Source organism: Phocoena sinus, chromosome 20 (genome assembly GCF_008692025.1).
Source record: "Phocoena sinus isolate mPhoSin1 chromosome 20, mPhoSin1.pri, whole genome shotgun sequence".
NCBI lineage: Eukaryota > Metazoa > Chordata > Mammalia > Artiodactyla > Phocoenidae > Phocoena > Phocoena sinus.
In genome coordinates this window covers 14,346,178-14,367,507 of record NC_045782.1, presented here as the reverse complement: position 1 = coordinate 14,367,507, position 21,330 = coordinate 14,346,178, and the positions used below count along the sequence as shown (strand labels likewise).

At 39.8% G+C, this 21,330-nt stretch overlaps 1 protein-coding gene across 2 annotated transcripts in view; it reads left to right on the top strand.

Moving 5' to 3' along the window:
• The first annotated feature begins 574 nt into the window (after positions 1–574).
• GOSR1 (golgi SNAP receptor complex member 1) overlaps positions 575–21,330 on the top strand; it is a 58,348-nt gene continuing 37,592 nt past the window's right edge. The window contains exons 1-4 of one of the 2 annotated variants that reach the window (XM_032615943.1): positions 575–682; positions 3,021–3,135; positions 16,576–16,663; positions 17,025–17,132. In XM_032615943.1, coding sequence (XP_032471834.1) covers positions 652–682; positions 3,021–3,135; positions 16,576–16,663; positions 17,025–17,132 — 342 coding nt within the window. In that variant the 5' untranslated portion in view covers positions 575–651. Of the gene's footprint in view, positions 683–3,020; positions 3,142–16,575; positions 16,664–17,024; positions 17,133–21,330 lie in introns of both variants that reach the window. The other variant, XM_032615942.1, reaches the window with a different exon arrangement.

The window sequence follows — 21,330 nt, the reverse complement described above, 5'->3', positions numbered from 1 at the left end:
AATTTATGTATCTATAAAGAGTGAGTTTGGACAGCTGATTTTAACAGGTTGAGGGGTCAGGATGAGGCACATGGAAGCAGTTAGCACACACTTTTTAGATTTGGCGGCTGGGAAGGAAAGAGGGCTGGGATTCTACCGTAGACAGAGGAAAAGGCGGCCAGTGGAGAAGAGCACACATATATCAGAGATGTGGGATAATGGAACACAGGCAGAGGTAGCATGAAGAGGTTGGTCTTGGGAAGAAAAGAGCCTCTGGCTTGGAGAAGAGAAAGAGGCTGGCTGAAGATGCACATTTGAGAGAAGGTGAAGGAAACAGGTAGTTGCGTCTAAGGATAACTTTCTTCTCAGCCTGGGAGGTCCCTGTTGGAGAGGGGATAAGCCCAGCTGCGGGCGATGATGTAGGTTTAGGGCGTGGAGAGCGGATACCAACACCAGAAAGGCAGATGTTCAGGGAGTGTCAGGTGCTAAACCTGAAGTTGTCAGTCTCGCTGCTCAAAAGGTGTAAAATGATGAATTGACCGCCAGGTGGCGGTGTCTGTGGAAGCTCACGTATCCCATCGGCCCTGGCGCCAAGCGGAAGAAGGCGTGGAAATGACTCTCTGGCTCGCATCGCCTCTACTCTCCTATCCCGACTGACGTTGGACAACAAAGATGGCGGCAGGAACCAGCAATTACTGGGAAGGTAAGGGGAGACTTCCGTGTGCGTCTCGCCGAGGGGCAGAAGAGCTGAGCGAGGACGGGTGTTGGCGGAGGCAGCAGGGGGAAGAGCCTGTCTTCCGGAGCGGCCGAGTTGACGGGCAGGGCTGGGCTAGTTCGAGCCGCTGGGCCTGGGGGCTGTGGAGACCGTGCGGTCTGGGGAGGGGACTGACCTGAGCGGCAGCGGGACCTGGGGCAGGGGTTGGGCAGAGAGGGCTGAGCCGGGACCGAGAGGAAGAGGGTTTGAGTCGCCGGAGGAGAGCTGGGTTGAGGGGGGAGCGGAACTCGGACGAAGGGGGTTGGGTGTGAACTCTGGGAGGAAACGAGTGTTGAGCGAGAATATGCCGAGTCCAGGAGACTGGAGGTGTCAGCGCCTTAGAGTTGAGGTAACTGTTCGGCAGTTGAGTAGGAAAAGAGGAAGGAGAAACTTGTCAGTCCGGTCCATCGAGGGAAGTTGTGTGAGCGGAATGTCTCCCTCCTGTTGGGTCCGCTTGGCACCTTCAGGCTGGGACTTCGAGGACTGGGTGTGGAGTCGCGTTTGAAGGCAGAGGAAATAACTTTACCCTCTGCTCTGGAAATCGGTTTTGTTAAAAAGAGAAAGTTGAGAGAACCAGTGTGAGTTGTAATTATTGCATTTGCTTTACCTCTTCTACCAAAAAAAATCTTGTGACTTGACAAGCAAGTTTATTTAATCTGAAAATATGATTTGATAAAATGGGCTCATGTAAAACTCATTCCTGGACCATGATGATAAGCAGAGATCAGAGAAGGCTGACCTTTTTCTTTCAGTTGTCTCTTTGCTTCACTGCAAAATAGAAACTACTCTCCGAATCCCTTTTCCCTTTTAACCTATTTCCTCTTGCTACCCACCGAAGCCTCTGGAACCCACCACAAATAGCAGTATTGTCACTATCAGCCACTTGGTCTAAAATACTTAATTCTAAGGTCATCCATACTTGCTTGTCATACTTTCAAAATGCTTTTACTTGATGTTTTCTACTATAGAAGACAATTACTAATTACAGAGAAGCATGCTTATAGTTTAAAACATGTATTAAAACGGTTATTTGAAATGTGTGTGCTAGCTAGAAAATATTTTAAAATTATGTAGAAGTGGCTATTGGTATCTTGAACATTAGTCATTAGGCTATACTTTCTTGAAGCGTCATGCTCTAATAATTATAGCGGCTTATTATTGACAGCCTACTCTGTGCCAGGTGCCTTAAACACATGATTAGTAATGCATAGGAAAACCCTGAAGCTAGGGGTTTAAAAAACAAAAAGCAGAGATTCATAGGTTAAGTAGATTGTGAATAAATCAGAGCCAGTTCTCAGAACTTCAGAACTTTAGGCTGAGCTGAGATTCTAACTGAGGTTTGGTCTCTGAGAAAATGTGCTCCCCTGTATTACCTGCATGCTGCTTCCTACTTCTGGTTGCTGATAAGTATATTGAAATATGTTTCATATTTTTATTCCTGAAAGATGAGATCTTTATACTATGGCTTCTGTATTTCAGCCCTTTTATTTTGACCTCTACTTCACCATTAATGAGAGTATTCACATCTAGATATGGGCTTCCTCTCACTCAACCACCTTAGATGCCAAACCATTATACCAATTTCTCTGCATGCTTGTTTGCTTCTGTTCTTTAAAAACTTACACTCTTATTTCTGTTTTACTTATATTTGACCTTGTCGGTAGCACATCGTTTACTGTCAAACTCATCCTCTCCAAATATCTTTCAGTAAGCTTATTGAAAGACAGTTTTTTAAATCTTTGTCAGTGAGTTTTTTCTTTACACTCAAGCACTTACTCACTGTACTGTTAAGAATTTCATAAGCTTAATAAAGCTTTGGAACATAAAGAGATAGGAAAATCCTTGTCAAAAACAGTGATGGTTTCTTTCTTATAAAGTTAGCTGGTAAATTGATATAATGCTTGTCATAAACCATACTTGGTTCCTTTGTGATTTGTATTCTCTTCTGTTTTCCCCTGAATTAAAATTAAAAATTTTAACTATTGCTATATAAGTAATTTCAGGGATGTTAGAACAGCATTTGTTGTCTAGCTGTCTTTGGGATAAAGCTGAAAATTTGCATTTCCCACTGTTTCTCCCCTTTTTGCCTCATCTGAAGTTTAAATAAGTGACAATTTGCTTTCCTGGGTAGGTGTTTGGTTTGCTTCTTTTAATACTTTTCTTTAAGGGAGCCTCTAGATATATGATCATTTTCATAGTTTGTTTTCTTCAGAAAAGTTTTGTGATTTTTATATCTACTGATGGATTTTTTTGTGTCTAATTATTTGCTTTTGTAATTTTGTTAAAGATCTCAGGAAACAGGCTCGGCAGCTGGAAAATGAGCTTGACCTGAAACTAGTTTCCTTCAGTAAACTATGTACAAGTTACAGTCACAGCAGTGCCCGAGATGGAAGACGCGACAGGTATAGGTACTACCAGATTCTCTCTATTATGCCTTAAACTATTTAATGTTTTTGAAGCATTAAAAAAAAAAGTAAAATATATAACTCTGTAACTTGGTCTATTGGTAAATTTCTGGTATTTTATTTTTTGTTTTTGCCTTGTTTTTTAGTGACATATAAAAATTCTTAAGTCTTGAGACGAACATTTATTTGGGATCCTTAGGCAAAGACTGTGTTGTTGTCAGGAGGAAAATGCTAAGGCTTAAGAGTGAGTTTGCATCAGAAATAAGCCAGTATAAGGAAATGTTGCTTTGCCCACATTGTATTTCTTATATTTTCTGATTGCTAAATGGATCTGAGAGACTACTCAAATGCACAGTATACCTACTGCTATTCTGGTGTTTTAGAGTTAATCTAATGCAGTGTGTATCCTCACTGTTAATGATCGAAGCTCTTTTAAATTTTGGTTCTTTTTTGAGAAACTGGTATACTACTATTTTGAACATATTTAAATGTATTCTTATCTTTGAAACTCACTTTAGGCCATCCACTTTGTTTTGAAAAATATTAGGAAATATTTAAGACACTTAGGAAGATATAAAGAATAATATAATGGATCCCCATGTGCCTATCTCCCACTTTAAGAAATAATCATTACCAATTCGGTTGAGGCCCCTGATGGCATCCCATTTTCTCCCTCCGGGTAATCTCCATATATTTTTACTACATATGTATTTGTGTTCCTGAACAATTCATAATAGTTATTTTGCAGCTTGCTTTTTTGTGTAACATTATTTTTGAGATTAAGCTCTGGATACATTTAACTCTAGTATATTCATTTGCTGCATATAGTATTACATTGTATGCTTGTATCAGTTTATTCTGTAGATGAGTGTTTCTAATTTTTGCTTATTTTAATAATTTTAAACACAAGAGTGTTCATCATGCCTCAGGTCCTGTTTTTTTTTTTTTTTTTTTTTTTTTTTTTTTTTTTTTTAAACATCTTTATTGGGGTATAATTGCTTTACAATGGTGTGTTAGTTTCTGCTTTACAACAAAGTGAATCAGCTATACATATACATATGTTCCCATATGTCTTCCCTCTTGCGTCTCCCTCCCTCCCACTCTCCCCATCCCACCCTTCCAGGCTGTCACAAAGCACCGAGCTAATATCCCTGTGCCTTGCGGCTGCTTCCCCCCAGCTATCTACCTTACTACGTTTGTTAGTGTGTATATGTCCATGACTCTCTCTCGCCCTGTCAAAACTCACCCTTCCCCCTCCCCATATCCTTAAGTCCGTTCTCCAGTAGGTCTGCGTCTTTATTCCTATCTTACCCCTAGGTTCTTCATGACATTTTTTTCCCTTAAATTCCATATATATGTGTTAGCATACGGTATTTGTCTTTGTCTTTCTGACTTACTTCACTCTGTATGACAGATTCTAGGTCTATCCATCTCATTACAAATAGCTCAATTTCATTTCTTTTTAAGGCTGAGTAATATTCCATTGTGTATATGTGCCACATCTTCTTTATCCATTCATCCGATGATGGGCGCTTAGGTTGTTTCCATGTCCTGGCTATTGTAAATAGAGCTGCAATGAACATTTTGGTACATGACTCTCTTTGAATTTTGGTTTTCTCAGGGTATATGCCAAGTAGTGGGATTGCTGGGTCATATGGTAATTCTATTTGTAGTTTTTTAAGGAACCTCCATACTGTTCTCCACAGTGGCTGAACCAATTCACATTCCCACCAGCAGTGCAAGAGTGTCCCCTTTTCTCCACACCCTCTCCAGCATTTATTGTTTCTTGATTTTTTGATGATGGCCATTCTGACTGGTGTGAGATGATATCTCATTGTAGTTTTGATTTGCATTTCTCTAATGATTAATGATGTTGAGCATTCTTTCATGTGTTTGTTGGCATTCTGTATATCTTCTTTGGAGAAATGTCTATTTAGGTCTTCTGCCCATTTTTGGATGGGGTTGTTTGTTTTTTTGTTATTGAGCTGCATGAGCTGCTTGTAAATTTTGGAGATTAATCCTTTGTCAGTTGCTTCATTTGCAAATGTTTTCTCCCATTCTGAGGGTTGTCTTTTGGTCTTGGTTATGGTTTCCTTTGCTGTGCAAAAGCTTTGAAGTTTCATTAGGTCCCATTTGTTTATTTTTGTTTTTATTTCCATTACTCTAGGAGGTGGGTCAGAAAGGATCTTGCTGTGATTTATGTCATAGAGTGTTCTTCCTATGTTTTCTTCTAAGAGTTTGATAGTTTCTGGCCTTACATTTAGGTCTTTAATCCATTTTGAGCTTATTTTTGTGTATGGTGTTAGGGAGTGATCTAATCTCATACTTTTACATGTACCTGTCCAGTTTTCCCAGCACCATTTATTGAAGAGGCTGTCCTTTCTCCACTGTACATTCCTGCCTCCTTTATCAAAGATAAGGTGTCCATATGTGCGTGGGTTTATCTCTGGGCTTTCTATCCTGTTCCACTGATCTGTCTTTCTGTTTTTGTGCCAGTACCATACTGTCTTGATGACTGTTGCTTTGTAATATAGTCTGAAGTCAGGGAGCCTGATTCCTCCAGCTCCTTTTTTCGTTCTCAAGATTGCTTTGGCTATTCGGGGTCTTTTGTGTTTCCATACAAATTGCGAAATTTTTTGTTCTAGTTCTGTGAAAAATGCCAGTGGTAGTTTGATAGGGATTGCATTGAATCTGTAGATTGCTTTGGGTAGTAGAGTCATTTTCACAATGTTGATTCTTCCCATCCAAGAACATGGTATATCTCTCCATCTATTTGTATCATCTTTAATTTCTTTCATCAGTGTCTTATAATTTTCTGCATACAGGTCTTTCGTATCCTTAGGTAGGTTTATTCCTAGATATTTTATTCTTTTTGTTGCAATGGTAAATGGGAGTGTTTTCTTGATTTCACTTTCAGATTTTTCATCATTAGTATATAGGAATGCCAGAGATTTCTGTGCATTAATTTTGTATCCTGCTACTTTACCAAATTCATTGATTAGCTCTAGTAGTTTTCTGGTAGCATCTTTAGGATTCTCTATGTATAGTATCATGTCATCTGCAAACAGTGACAGCTTTACTTCTTCTTTTCCGATTTGGATTCCTTTTATTTCCTTTTCTTCTCTGATTGCTGTGGCTAAAACTTCCAAAACTATGTTGAATAAGAGTGGTGAGAGTGGGCAACCTTGTCTTGTTCCTGATCTTAGTGGAAATGCTTTCAGTTTTTCACCATTGAGGATGATGTTTGCTGTGGGCTTGTCATATATGGCTTTTATTATGTTTAGGAAAGTTCCCTCTATGCCTACTTTCTGGAGGGTTTTTATCATAAATGCGTGTTGAATTTTGTCGAAAGCTTTCTCTGCATCTATTGAGATGATCATATGGTTTTTCTCCTTCAATTTGTTAATATAGTTTATCACATTGATAGATTTGCGTATATTGAAGAATCCTTGCATTCCTGGAATAAACCCCACTTGATCATGGTGTATGATCCTTTTAATGTGCTGTTGGATTCTGTTTGCTAGTATTTTGTTGAGGATTTTTGCATCTATGTTCATCAGTGATATTGGCCTGTAGTTTTCTTTCTTTGTGACATCCTTGTCTGGTTTTGGTATCAAGGTGATGGTGGCTTCGTAGAAGGAATTTGGGAGTGTTCCTCCCTCTGCTATATTTTGGAAGAGTTTGAGAAGGATAGGTGTTAGCTCTTCTCTAAACGTTTGATAGAATTCACCTGTGAAGCCATCTGGTCCTGGGCTTTTGTTTGTTGGAAGGTTTTTAATCACAGTTTCAATTTCAGTGCTTGTGATTGGTCTGTTCATATTTTCTATTTCTTCCTGATTCAGTCTTGGCAGGTTGTGCATTTCTAAGAATTTGTCCATTTCTTCCAGATTGTCCATTTTATTGGCATAGAGTTGCTTGTAGTAATCTCTCATGATTTTTTTTATTTCTGCAGTGTCAGTTGTTACTTCTCCTTTTTCATTTCTAATTCTATTGATTTGAGTCTTCTCCCTTTTTTTCTTGATGAGTCTGGCTAGTGGTTTATCTATTTTGTTTATCTTCTCAAAGAACCAGCTTTTAGTTTTATTGATCTTTGCTATTGTTTCCTTCATTTCTTTTTCATTTATTTCTGATCTGATTTTTATGATTTCTTTCCTTCTGCTAGCTTTGGGGTTTTTTTGTTCTTCTTTCTCTAATTGCTTGAGGTGCAAGGTTAGGTTGTTTATTCGAGATGTTTCCTGCTTCTTAAGGTGGGCTTGTATTGCTATAAACTTCCCCCTTAGAACTGCTTTTGCTGCATCCCATAGGTTTTGGGTCGTTGTGTCTCCATTGTCATTTGTTTCTAGGTATTTTTTTATTTCCTCTTTGATTTCTTCAGTGATCACTTCATTATTAAGTAGTGTATTGTTTAGCCTCCATGTGTTTGTATTTTTTACAGATCTTTTCCTGTAATTGATATCTAGTCTCATGGCGTTGTGGTCGGAAAAGATACTTGATACAATTTCAGTTTTCTTAAATTTACCAAGGCTTGATTTGTGACCCAAGATATGATCTATCCTGGAGAATGTTCCATGAGCACTTGAGAAAAATGTGTATTCTGTTGTTTTTGGATGGAGTGTCCTATAAATATCAATTAAGTCCATCTTGTTTAATGTATCATTTAAAGCTTGTGTTTCCTTATTTATTTTCATTTTGGATGATCTGTCCATGGGTGAAAGTGGGGTGTTAAAGTCCCCTACTATGAATGTGTTACTGTTGATCTCCCCTTTTATGGTTGTTAGTATTTGCCTTATGTATTGAGGTGCTCCTATGTTGGGTGCATAAATATTTACAATTGTTATATCTTCTTCTTGGATCGATCCCTTGATCATTATGTAGTGTCCTTCTTTGTCCCTTTTAATAGTCCTTATTTTAAAGTCTATTTTGTCTGATATGAGAATTGCTACTCCAGCTTTCTTTTGGTTTCCATTTGCATGGAATATCTTTTTCCATCCCCTTACTTTCAGTCTGTATGTGTCTCTAGTTCTGAAGTGGGTCTCTTGTAGACAGCATATATAAGGGTCTTGTTTTTGTATCCATTCAGCCAATCTGTGTCTTTTGGTGGGAGCATTTAGTCCATTTACATTTAAGGTAATTATTGATATGTATGTTCCTATTTCCATTTTATATATTGTTTTGGGTTCGCTACTATAGGTCATTTCCTTCTCTTGTGTTTCGTGTCTAGAGAAGTTCCTTTAGCATTTGTTGTAAAGCTGGTTTGGTGGTGCTGAACTCTCTCAGCTTTTGCTTGTCTGTAAAGGTTTTAATTTCTCCATCAAATGTGAATGAGATCCTTGCTGGGTAGAGTAGTCTTGGTTTCAGGCTATTCTCCTTCATCACTTTCAGTATGTCCTGCCACTCCCTTCTGGCTTGTAGGGTTTCTGCTGAGAGATCAGCTGTTAACCTTATGGGGATTCCCTTGTGTGTTATTTGTTGTTTTTCCCTTGCTGCTTTTAATATGCTTTCTTTGTATTTAATTTTTGACAGTTTGATTAATATGTGTCTTGGCGTGTTTCTCCTTGTATTTATCCTGTATGGGACCCTCTGTGCTTCCTGGACTTGATTAACTATTTCCTTTCCCATATTAGGGAAGTTTTCAACTATGATCTCTTCAAATATTTTCTCAGTCCCTTTCTTTCTTTCTTCTTCTTCTGGAACCCCTATAATTCGAATGTTGGTGCGTTTCATGTTGTCCCAGAGGTCTCTGAGACTGTCCTCAGTTCTTTTCATTCTTTTTTCTTTATTCTGCTCTGCAGTAGTTATTTCCACTACTTTATCTTCCAGGTCACTTATCCGTTCTTCTGCCTCAGTTATTCTGCTATTGATCCTATCTAGAGTGATTTTAATTTCATTTATTGCATTGTTCATCGTTGCTTGTTTCATCTTTAGTTCTTGTAGGTCCTTGTTAACTGTTTCTTGCATTTTGTCCATTCTACTTCCAAGATTTCGGATCATCCTTACTATCATTATTCTGAATTCTTTTTCAGGTAGATTGCCTATTTCCTCTTCATTTGTTAGGTCTGGTGGGTTTTTATCCTGCTCCTTCATCTGCTGTGTGTTTTTCTGTCTTCTCATTTTGCTTATCTTACTGTGTTTGGGGTCTCCTTTTTGCAGGCTGCACTTTCGTAGTTCCCGTTGTTTTTGATGTCTGTCTCCAGTGGCTAAGGTTGTTTCAGTGGGTTGTGTAGGCTTCCTGGTGGAGGGGACTAGTGCCTGTGTTGTGCTGGATGAGGCTGGATCTTGTCTCTCTAGTGGGCAGGTTCACGTCTGGTGGTGTGTTTTGGGGTGTCTGTGGCCTTATTATGATTTTAGGCAGCCTCTCTGCTAAAGGGTGGGGTTGTGTTCCTGTTTTGCTAGTTGTTTGGCATAGGTTGTCCAGCACTGTGGCTTGCTGGTCGTTGAGTGAAGCTGGGTGCTGGTGTTAAGATGGAGGTCTCTGGGATATTTCCACCGTTTAATATTATGTGGAGCTGGGAGGTCTCTTGTTGACCAGTGTCCTGAAGTTGGCTCTCCTACCTCAGAGGCAGAGCCCTGACTCCTGGCTGGAGCACCAAGAGCCTTTCATCCACACAGCTCAGAATAAAAGGGAGAAAAAGTAGGGAGAATTAGTAGAAGTATGAGTAAAGAAAGAAGGAAAGGAGGAAAGGAAGGAAGGAAGAAAGAAGCAAAGAAGGAAAGAAAGGAGGGAGGGAGGGAGGGAGGGAGGAAGGAAGGAAGGAGGGAAAGAAGGAAAAAAGACAGAAAGAAAGATGATACAGTAAAAATAAAATAAAGTATAATATAGTTATTGAATTAAAAAATATTTAGGAAAAAAAAAAAAAAAAGGGACGGATAGAACCTTAGGACAAATGTTGGAAGCAAAGCTATACAGAGAAAGTCTTACACAGAAGCATACACATACACCTTCACAAAGAGAGGTAAAGGGGGAAAAATCATAAATCCTGCTCCCTGAGACCACCTCCTCAATTTGGGGTGATTCGTTGTCTAAAGGAGGGAGGGAAGGAAGGAAAGAAAGAAAGAACGAAGGTAAAGTATAATAAAGTTATTACAATTAAACTTAATTATTAAGAAAAAGAATTTTTTAAAAACAAGTCATGGACGGATAGAGCCCTAGGACAAATGGTGGAAGCTAGAGTATACAGACTAGATGTCACACAGGAGCATACACGTACACCTTCACAAAAAGAGGAAAAGGGAAAAAAATCATAGATTTCGCTCCTAAATTCCACCTCTTCAATTTGGGATCATTCCTTGTCTATTCAGGTATTCCACAGATGCAGGGTATATCAAGTTGATTGTGGAGCTTTAATCCGCTGCTTCTGTGGCTGCTGGGAGAGATTTCCCTTTCTCTTCTTTGTTTTCACAGCTCACAGGAGCTCAGCTTTGGATTTGGCCCTGCCTCTGCGTGTAGGTCGCTGGAGGGCGTCTGTTTTTTCGCTCAGACAGGACGGGGTTAAAGGAGCCGCTGATTCGGGGCCTCCGGCTCACTCAGGCCGGGGGTTGGGGGATGGGGGAAGGAGGGGCACTGCGTGCGGGGCCGGCCTGCGGCGGCAGAGGCAGCGTGACGTTGCGGCAGAGGCCGGCGTGACGTTGCACCAGCCTGAGGCCCGCCGTGCGCTGTCCCGGGGAAGTTGTCCCTGGATCCCGGGAACCTGGCAGTGGCGGGCTGCACAGGCTCCGCGGAAGAGGGGTGTGGAGAGTGACCTGTGCTCGCACACAGGCCCCTTGGTGGCGGCAGCAGCAGCCTTAGCGTCTCCCGCCCGTCTCTGGGGTCCGCGGTTTTAGCCGCGGCTCGCGCCCGTCTCTGGGGTTTGCGCTTTCAGCCGCGGCTTGCGCCCGTCTCGGGGGCTTGCGCCCTCAGCCGCGGCTCGCGCCCGTCTCTGGGGTTTGTGCTTTCAGCCGCGGCTCGCGCCCGTCTCGGGGGCTCGCGCCCTCAGCCGCGGCTCGCGCCCGTCTCTGGGGTTCGCGCTTTTAGCCGCGGCTCGCGCCCGTCTCTGGAGTTCCTTTAAGCAGCGCTCTTAAACCCCTCTCCTCGCGCACCAGGAGACAAAGAGGGAAGAAAAAGTCTCTTGCCTCTTCGGCCGGTGCAGGCTTTTCCCCGAACTCCCTCCCGGCTAGTCGTGGTGCACTAACCCCTTCAGGCTATGTTCAAGCCGCCAACCCCAGTCCTCTCCCTGAGCTCCGTCCAAAACCAAAACCCTAGCCTCAGCTCGCAGCCCCGCCCGCCCCGGTGGGTGAGCAGCAAGCCTCTCGGGTTGGTGAGTGCTGGTCGGCACCGATCTTCTGTGCAGGAATCTCCCCGCTTTGCCCTCCGCACCCGTCGCTGTGCACTACTCCGCGGTCCCGAAACCCCCCCCTCTGCCTCCCGCAGACTCCGCCCGCGGAGGGGCTTCCTAGTGTGTGGAAACTTTTCCTCCTTCACAGCTCCCTCCCACTGGTGCAGGTGCCGTCCTTATTCTTTTGTCTCTGTTTTTTTCTTTTGCCCTACCCAGTTACGTGGGGAGTTTCTTGCCTTTTGGGAGGTCTGAGGTCTTCTGCCAGCCTTCAGTAGGAGTTCTATAGGAGTTGTTCCACGTGTGGATGTATTTCTGGTGTATCCGTGGGGAGGAAGGCGATCTCCGCGTCTTACTCTTCCGCCATCTTCAAGGTCCCCCCTCAGGTCCTGTTTTTAAGAGCTTTATATAAAGGCTGCTGGGAACATTTTTACTTATTTTACATACCTTCTTGAGGATTGGTGGTAGGTGGTATATTTTTTCAGCTAGTAATAATAAAAACTGAGCTTGGATTTGAAACCAGATCTTTCTATATCCTGAGCCCATGCTCCAAACCTTTCTGTGTACATTCCAACAAAAGTCTTATTTCAGTACTATAGCCAGTGTTGCTTCTTTTTACAAGGTCACATGGTTAAAGAATTAAAGATAGTAGGGCCAACATATTGACTTTAGGAGCTAAAAGTAAGCTATTGGCATGTCACATAGCTTGATTGCAATGCATTGCTTTCGGCTTGCCTTTATTTAACAGGTGAAGAGAATGAGGAATATTCTTTTCTATGAGTAAACTTATTTTATCACTAGAAAGCATTTTTCCTGAATTTAAGTCTCCCATTTGACTATGCCAGCGAGTATACAATTTTAAAACTCCAAACTGTTAAGAGATACGATTACATGATGCTTTTCCTGTGTTCTCTGTGTGTCACGATCTTAATTCAGACGCACCTTGTTTTATTGCGCTTTGTTCTATGTGCTTCACAGATATTGCATTTTTTTTACAAATTGAAGGTTTCAGCCCTGTGTTTAGAAGTCTGTTGGTGCCATTTTTCCAACAGCATTTGCTCACTTCGTGCATCTGTGTCACATTTGGTAATTCTCGCAGCATTTCAGACTTTTTCATTATTAGGATATATTTCTTCTGGTGATCTGTGATCAGTGACCTTTGATGTTACTTTGTAATTGTTTTGGGGCACCACAAACTGCACCCCTATAAGATGACAAAGTTAATTGATAAATGTTATGTGTGTTCTGATTCCTCCGTGGACAGGTCCTTCCCCCATCTCTTTCCCTCTCCTCAGGCCTCCCTATTCCCTGGGACACAACAGTATTGAAATTAGACCAATTAATAACTACAGTGACCTCTAAGTGTTCAAGTGAAAGGAAGAGTTGCACGTCTCTCACTTTAAATTAAAAGCTGGAAATGATTAAGCTTGGTAAGAAAGGCATATTGAAAGTCGAGATCAGTTGAAAGCTAGGCCTGTTGTGCTAAACAACCGAGTTCTGAATGCAAAGGAAAAGTTCTTGAAAGAAATTAAAAAGTGCTACTCCAGTGAACACATGAATGATAAGAGAGTGAAAAGCCTTATTGCTGATATGGAGAAAGTTTGAGTGGTCTGAATAAAAGGTCAAATCAGCCACAACATTCCCTTAAGCCAGGGCCTAATCCAGAGCAAGGCCCTAACTCTTCAATTCTGTGAAGGCTGAGAGAGGTGAGGAAGCTGCAGAAGAAAAGCGTGAAGTTAGTTGAGGTCGATCCAAGAGATTTACGGAAAGAAGCCGTCTCCATAACATAAACGAGCAAGGTGAAGCGGCAAGTGCTGATGCAGAAGCTGCAGCAAGTCATCCAGGAGATGCAGCTAAGGTGATTAATGAAGGTGGCTACACCAAATAGCACATTTTCAGTGTAGACAGAACAGCCCTTTATTGGAAGAAGATGCCATGTAGGACTTTCATAGTTGGAAGTTGATGCCTCAGAGCTTCAAAGGACAGGCTGACTCTCTTGTTAGGGGCTAATGCAGCTGGTGACTTTAAGTTGAAGCCAGTGCTCATTTACCATTCCAAAAATCCTAGGGCCCTTAAGAATTATGCTAAATCTACTCTGCCTGTATTCTATAAATGGAACAACAAAGCCTGGATGTCAGCACATCTGTTTACAACATGGTTTACTGAATATTTTCAGCCCATTGATGAGACCTACTCTCAGGAAAAAAGATTCCTTTCAAAGTATGACTGCACATTGACAATGCACCCAAGAGCTCTGATGGAGATGTACGATGAGATTAATGTTATTTTCATGACTGCTAACACAATGTCCATTCTGTAGCCCATGGATCAAGGAGTAATTTCAACTTTCAAGTCTTATTATTTCAGAAATACATTTCTCTGGCTTCCGTAGATAGTAATTCTTCTGATGGATCTGGGCAAAGTCAGTTGAAAACCTTCTGGAAAGGATTCACCATTCTAGATGCCATTAAGAACATTCATGATTCATGGGACGAGGTCAAAATAACTACATTAACAGGAATTTGGAAGAAGTTGATTCCAAACGTCATGGGTGACTTTGAGGGGTTCAAGACTTAAGTGGAGGAAATAACTACAAATGTGGTGGAAATAGCAAGAGAACTAGAATTAGAAGTGAAACCTGAAGATGTGACTGAATTGCTGCAGTCTCATGATAAAACTTGCACAGATGAGGAGTTGTTTCCTGTAGATAAATAAATTTCTTAAAGGTGAATGGTTTCTTGAGATGGAATCTACTTCCGGTGAAGATGCTATGAAGATCGTTGAAATGACAGCAAAGGATTTAGAATATTACATTAACTTAGTTGATAAAGCAGCAGCAGGGTTTGAGAGGATTGACTCCAATTTTGAAAGAAGTTCTACTGTGGGTAAAATGCTATCAAGTAGCATTGCCTGCCACAGAGAAACCATTCACAAAAGGAAGAGTCCATCAATTCAGCAACTTCAGTATTGTCTTGTTTTTTAAAATTGCCCCAGCTGCCCCAGCCTTTAGGACCCGAATCAGTCAGCGGCCATCAACATCAGGGCAGGACTCTCCACCAGCAAAAAGATTACTCACTGAAGGCTCAGATGATGGTTAGCATTTTTTAGCTATAAAGTATTTTTAAACTAAGATATGTACATTGGTTTTTTAGAATAATACTATTGCAGACTTAATAGATTACAGTAAATTGTAAACGTAACTTTTATATGCACTGGGAAGCCAAAAAATTAGTGTGACTCACTTTATCGAGATACTTGCTTTATTGTGGTGGTCTGGAACTAAACCCACAATATCTCTAAGGTATGCCTGTACTTTTATGACTCCTTTAAAAGGGAAACTGTTCAAGAACATTCCCTCAGAAATTCTACAACAAATTGGAAATTAGTTTGTGGAATTACTTCAGCCTCACTGTCCCTTTTAATGAGAAACCTAGAGCCATGAGGACCAAGATCCAATGTGCATTCTAAAGTTTTGTTTGTTGCCCAGGTTGAAAGCACATCATAATGAATAAACTCAGTGACGACCAGAAGTTTCTTTCAGGAGTAATTTTTTTTACTTTTTGTATTTTGAGAACTTTATGGTCTTATGAATCACCATGTACTTATAAAATGAATTAAATTTAACTGAATCTTAGTATTGTGGAGAGTATGTTTTTGACCTTTTCCCCGGACTCATACCTCCCTGAGAATGGTGAGTGTAGAGATTGCCTCCTTGTCCATTCAACAAGTATCTAAAGAGCATCTACTGTGTGCCAAGCACTATTCTCAGTGATAGGCATATATCTATGAGCAAGACATAGGCAGTTTTCCTCCTGACGAAGCTTATGTTATTGGCCCATTGTTCTTTTTCTTATTTCTGGTAGGGGAGGATCTGTATTAGTAGTATATAGAGCATTTCACATGGGCATGTTCTGAGATAAGCAGAGAACCTTGGGTTGGCTCTGACACATGATCAAGAATGAGATGTTTTAAGGCAAATAAATTAAAATTTTTAAAGAAATAAAAATTTGGACCTAGTTAAACATCCTAAAATAAAAATCCTCCTTATTGGCTATTTCACTGCTTGTTACTATTGCTGTAGATGTGTATGTGGAAAAGGGAAAGAGCTAAGGTAAATTTACCATTAAACTGGTTATTTAATCTTTTCATTTACTGCACCCAAGCAACTGTCACAGGGCAAGAAAAAGTCTTCAGTCAGGTTGGAGAGCATAGTCGTTTCCTGGTATTTATCTGTGTTCAGTATAACTAAGATCAGTATTGAGCTGCAGCTGCTCATATGATAGTATATACCACTTGGGACCTAATGAAGGTTAATGGTTTTTCAGAAGAGACAAATGAAACTTTCAAGACACGGGGTTTTAGAATTTGAATTTGTCAAACATAGTTTCACTTGTAAAAAGTTAGGATTGACTATTAAGATTTCAGAAGACAGTTAAATACATTTTTGCAAAGCAAAACAGAAACAATTATGTAATATAAGTGGAAATGTAAAGGATTGGTATTAAAACTTCCCTGCTGGATGTGGCTATCTGCATTAGACTTAAAGCCAGTTCCTGATTATTTAATAACTATTTATCCAATCTGTGGATTGTTTAAATCTCAATTTTATTTCTTCTTGGAAAGAGTCATAGAAGGAAAAGAGAACTTAAATTAAGGTCTCAGGAACCATAATTGAGGTAAAAATTTTAAAGGTTATTCCTCACAGAGCTAACATAATTTGTAATACATTTTATGGCTCTTCTTAGATGCTGTACTACATAGGTCTGCAATTTTATTTCACATAATTTGTTCCTTTAGATACAGCATTTAATTGGGCACTGCCATAGTTTAAGTTACTTTCATTTGGGAAACAGTAAACAAGCATTTAGAATTTCTTTGCATTATTAAGATTGGATGTATTAAAGCTTGGGACAGTCTTACATTCAATTATATTTTATACTGAATTTAATATTTAGGATGTGTGATCTTTATAGAAAAACTTCTATAAAATTATAATTTCTTATGAAACAAAAAGAATGTCTCTGGGGTTCCACTTGACCTCTTTAAGAATAATTACCTTATTATTTTAAGTATATTTTAAAGGATTAGGTTTAAGTAATGGATACTCTTTATTTGAACTTCTCTTCAGCTCTGACACAACACCCCTTTTAAATGGATCAAGCCAAGACAGAATGTTTGAAACTATGGCGATTGAGATTGAACAGCTTTTGGCAAGGGTAAGTACCTTCTGTTAAATGGCTGTTTTGCTAATAACTGCGTACCTGTTAGATATGGTACTAGATTATATTAATGCAGACATATTTATTGAAATCACCCTTTCATTCAAGGTGTATGCCTCCCCAGGCCACTTGAATTTTGATGACAGCCATTCCCAGGTCCTATGGATGTTATTTTAGCCTTTATGGATTATTTTTGGGAAATACTGAATCCTTGCCTGCTTTCTTCTTGGTTTTGTTTTTTGCTGTTAGCCAGAAAGGCATATAGGCATATAATTTACTTTTATCTCTTTACAGTGCTTTCTAAAATATTTTTATTGGTTTTCTTTTTCTTTCTTTTTTTTTTTTTTTTTTGTTTTAGCTTACAGGAGTAAATGATAAAATGGCAGAATATACCAACAGTGCCGGTGTCCCCTCCTTGAATGCAGCATTGATGCATACATTACAGCGACATAGAGACATATTGCAGGTAGTACATTGGGCTTGAGATTTTTATGTTATTATAGGAAGTTTTAGGGGTTTTTTTTACTCTATGAATAGAATGTGTTCACATGTATGTAGGGGAACGAAGGGAAAAATCTTGTAAGAGGATAAATGCCATGCTATAGAAGTTTGTCCTGTTTTACTTTTTTTTTCTTGATATTATAAAATTCTGAAAATGGTTAGCAGCTCTTGCTTTTGCCTGGTAAAATTGAATAATATTCATCAGTAGGTAAGTATACTTTATTGTGGAAGATCTTGCTAGCTAGCTGAAACAGTGAAATAGCCAGTGGTCACGCATAAGCAGTCATATGGTGGTTTAGAGTATACTTTCAAGCTTTGAAGATAACATGGAAGAGAAGTAATTTGCTATATTTAGTGTATTGTTTGAGAAAAATATTAAAAGTATACCAATAAAATGGGGCTTCCCTGGTGGTGCAGTGGTTGAGGGTCCGCCTGCCGATGCAGGGGACACGGGTTCGTGCCCTGGTCCGGGAAGATCCCACATGCCGCGGAGCGGCTGCGCCCGTGGGCCATGGCCGCTGAGCCTGCGCGTCCGGAGCCTGTGCTCCGCAACGGGAGAGGCCACAGCAGTGAGAGGCCTGCGTACCACAAAAAAAAAAAAAAAAAAAAAAAAGTATACCAATAAAATGAAAAAACTTTTAAAGATTTACATGGGAGGTGTTAAAAATATAGTGGTACAAATAGGAAGGCAAATATTTTTTTTTGGCTGCGTTGGGTCTTCGTTGCTGTGCACGGGCTTTCTCTAGTTGCGGCGAGCAGGGGCTACTCTTCGTTGCAATGCGTGGGCTTCTCATTGCAGTGGCTTCACTTGTTGTGGAACACAGGCTCTAGGCACACGGGCTTCAGTAGTTGTGGCACATAGGCTCAGTAGTTGTGGCTCGCGGGCTCTACAGTGCAGCCTCAGTAGCTGTGGTGCACGGGCTTAGTTGCTCCGCGGCATGTGGGATTTTCCTGGACCAGGGCTCAAACCTGTGTCCCCTGCATTGGCAGGTGGATTCTTAACCACTGTGCTAACAGGGAAGTCCCCAAATTTTTTAATATTGAAAATATTCAACCATTTCTAATTTTTAAAACTTGTTAAAAATAGGACTAGAAGGATACTTTATTTACCTAATGCAAAAATGTGTACATCAGATTAAAATCTGTCATAAAGCTTAATAATAAAGCACTAAAAGCTTTCCCACTGGAAAAAAGAAAACAAGACAAGGAGGGACTTCCCTGGTGGCTCAGTGGTTAAGGATCCGTGTGCCAATGCAGGGGACATGGGTTCAATCCCTGGTCCAGGAAGATCCTGCATGCTGTGGAGCAACTAAGCCCATGTGCCACAACTACTGAGCCTGTACTCTAGAGTCCGCGAGCCACAACTACTGAGCCTGCATGCCACAACTACTGGAGCCTGCATGCCACAACTACTGAAGCCCGTGTGCCTAGAGGCTGTGCTCTGCAACAAGAGAAGCCACCGCAATGAGAAGCCTGCACACTGCAACGAAGAGTAGCCCCTGCTCGCAGCAACGGGAGAAAGCCCATGTGCAGTGACAAAGACCCAGCACAGCCAAAAGTAAATAAATAAATATATTTGAAAAAAAAAAAAAGGCAAGACAGGAATACCCACAGTCACCATAGATGTTTAACATTGTTTAGAAGTCCTTGGTTGTTCAGTTACACAATAAAAAGAACAAGATATAAATACTGAAAAGGGAGACAAAATCTGTATTCTGTGGTAATGATAAGATTATATAGCTAATACAAACCAAGAAAACTAACTAAAAATAAATTGGAAACATTCAGTAAGTTGATGACTTATAAAATTAATATATAAAAGCAAGTAGTTTTCCTACACACAAACAGTAATCTGTTAGAAAGTACAATGGAAGAAACTATAAAAAAATTTTATGTATAATTTAATAAGAATGTATAGGATTTATATGTATAAAACTCTACTGAGGGGCTTCCCTGGTGGCGCAGTGGTTGAGAGTCCGCCTGCCGACGCAAGGGACACGGGTTCGTGCCCCGGTCTGGGAGGATCCCGCATGCCGCGAAGCGGCTGGGCCCGTGGGCCATGGCCGCTGAGCCTGTGCGTCCAGGGCCTGTGCTCCGAATGGGAGAGGCCATAGTGGTGAGAGGCCCGCATACCACAAAAAAAAAAAAAAAAAAAAAAAAAACTCTACTGAGGAACATAAAAGAAGGTTTACTCTGCTTATTTATTTATTTATTTATTTATTGCGGTACGCAGGCCTCTCACTGTTGTGGCCTCTCCCGTTACGGAGCACAGGCTCCGGACGCGCAGGCTCAGCAGCCATGGCTCACGGGCCTAGCTGCTCCGTGGCGTGTGGGATCTTCCCAGACCGGGCCACAAACCCATGTCCCCTGCTTCGGCAGGCAGACTGTGAACCACTGTGCCAGCAGGGAAGCCCTTACTCTGCTTTTGGATGGGATGATTTCTCTTTAAATCAGCCTATATATTGAATCTTATCCCAGTGGAAATAGCAGAGGTTTTTGTTTGTTTCATTTTTTTAAAAACAGCAAAATGACACCAAAGTTTATTTGGAATTATAGTCATATAAGAATAACCAAGAAAAAAACCCATGTGAAAATGAAGATAAGTAGTAAAGGATGCCTAATTCTCCCACCTTTTAAAACCTGTTAAAAAGAATAATTAAAACAGTTTGATTCTGGAGAAAAAGTAGACGAATAAAGTAGAGTTCATATATAGACTCAAACATGCATGAAAATTTACTTTCTGATAAAGGTGCTATTTTGAATCAATGGAAAAAAGAGGGATTATAAAATAAATAAAGCTGTAACAATTTGCTAATTATTTGAGGGGAAAAACCCCTCAATTTCTATCTCATTCCTCCTATCCAGAGTAAATTCCAAATGGATCAAAGATTTATATGTAGAAAAAGAAACAATAAAATTTCAGAGTAAAGCATGGGTGAAATTGTACATTTTGGGGTAGTAAAGGACTTCCCTAAGCAAGGCCTGATACCAGAAACTATAATAAATGACTAGTTTGCTTAATATACAGAGATAACAGAAATAAGAAAAAAGCAACCCAGTAGAAAAATGGGCAAAGGATATGAACTTGTTTACAGAAAATGAGTGGCCAAGATCGTAAAAATATGGTCAGCCACATTCCCAAATGAAAAAATACAAATCAAAATGAGATATGGAAAAAAAAATGAGATATGATTTTTCACCTGTCAAGTTAGCAAATATTGAAGCATTTGTAACCCATTGTTGGCAAGAGTGTAGAAAAATGGGCACTCATCCATTTGCTGGGCATGTAAGTTGGTGTAGTCTTTCTAGAAGGTATTTTAACACTATCAAATTCATGTAAGATTCTTAGACCCAGTTATTCTGCTAGGCATTTACCCTTTAAATACATTTAGTTCAATAAAATATATACACAAGAATGTTTATTGAAGCACTTTTTAACAGCAAAAAAAAGGCAACTAAAATGTTTATCAGTAGAGAATTTATTAAATTACTATAGTCATAATTTAAAAATTAACTATTAAATATTAAAAAGAATGTAGATTTCAATTTGCTGATATGGAAGGATTACTTCATACTTTATGAACTACAAAAAATAAGGTTGCAGCAGAATATAGTATGATTTCTTTATCATAAATGAAAGAAATAATAAACTCATATATGCAAAAACATATTTCCTGAAAGAAACTGAAAGAAAGTGATCATAATATTAAGAACTGTGGAGCAAGATGGTTTTTACTTCTGTTCTTTTTGGTGTTCTTTTAGTTCATGGTACCCCATGTTCATGTATTATTTTTGTTTTTAAAGGGCTCTCTGGGAGGTGGCGTTATGTTTTTTATCTTTTTTATATACTGATCTGAATTTTTAAAAGTATCCCCTTAGCAACTTAAAAATATGGTAGAAAAAGAAAGGAAAATATTTAAAATTATTTTATTCTTTACAACTCTCTTCTGTTCTTCTTTTGATTAGTTTAGGAATTAAATTTCTGCAGGAGTTCCAAAAAGGTGAAATTTGAAAATAAGCCCCATTGGGTACACTGATGAGTAGAAGGAGCCTCTTAAGTTTTATCCTAGGCTATTTGAAGTCATGTTATCTGAGAATTATTTTTTCTTTACAATTCTGCCCCATAAGACAAGGTACTAGGGGATACAAAGGATAGTGATTTA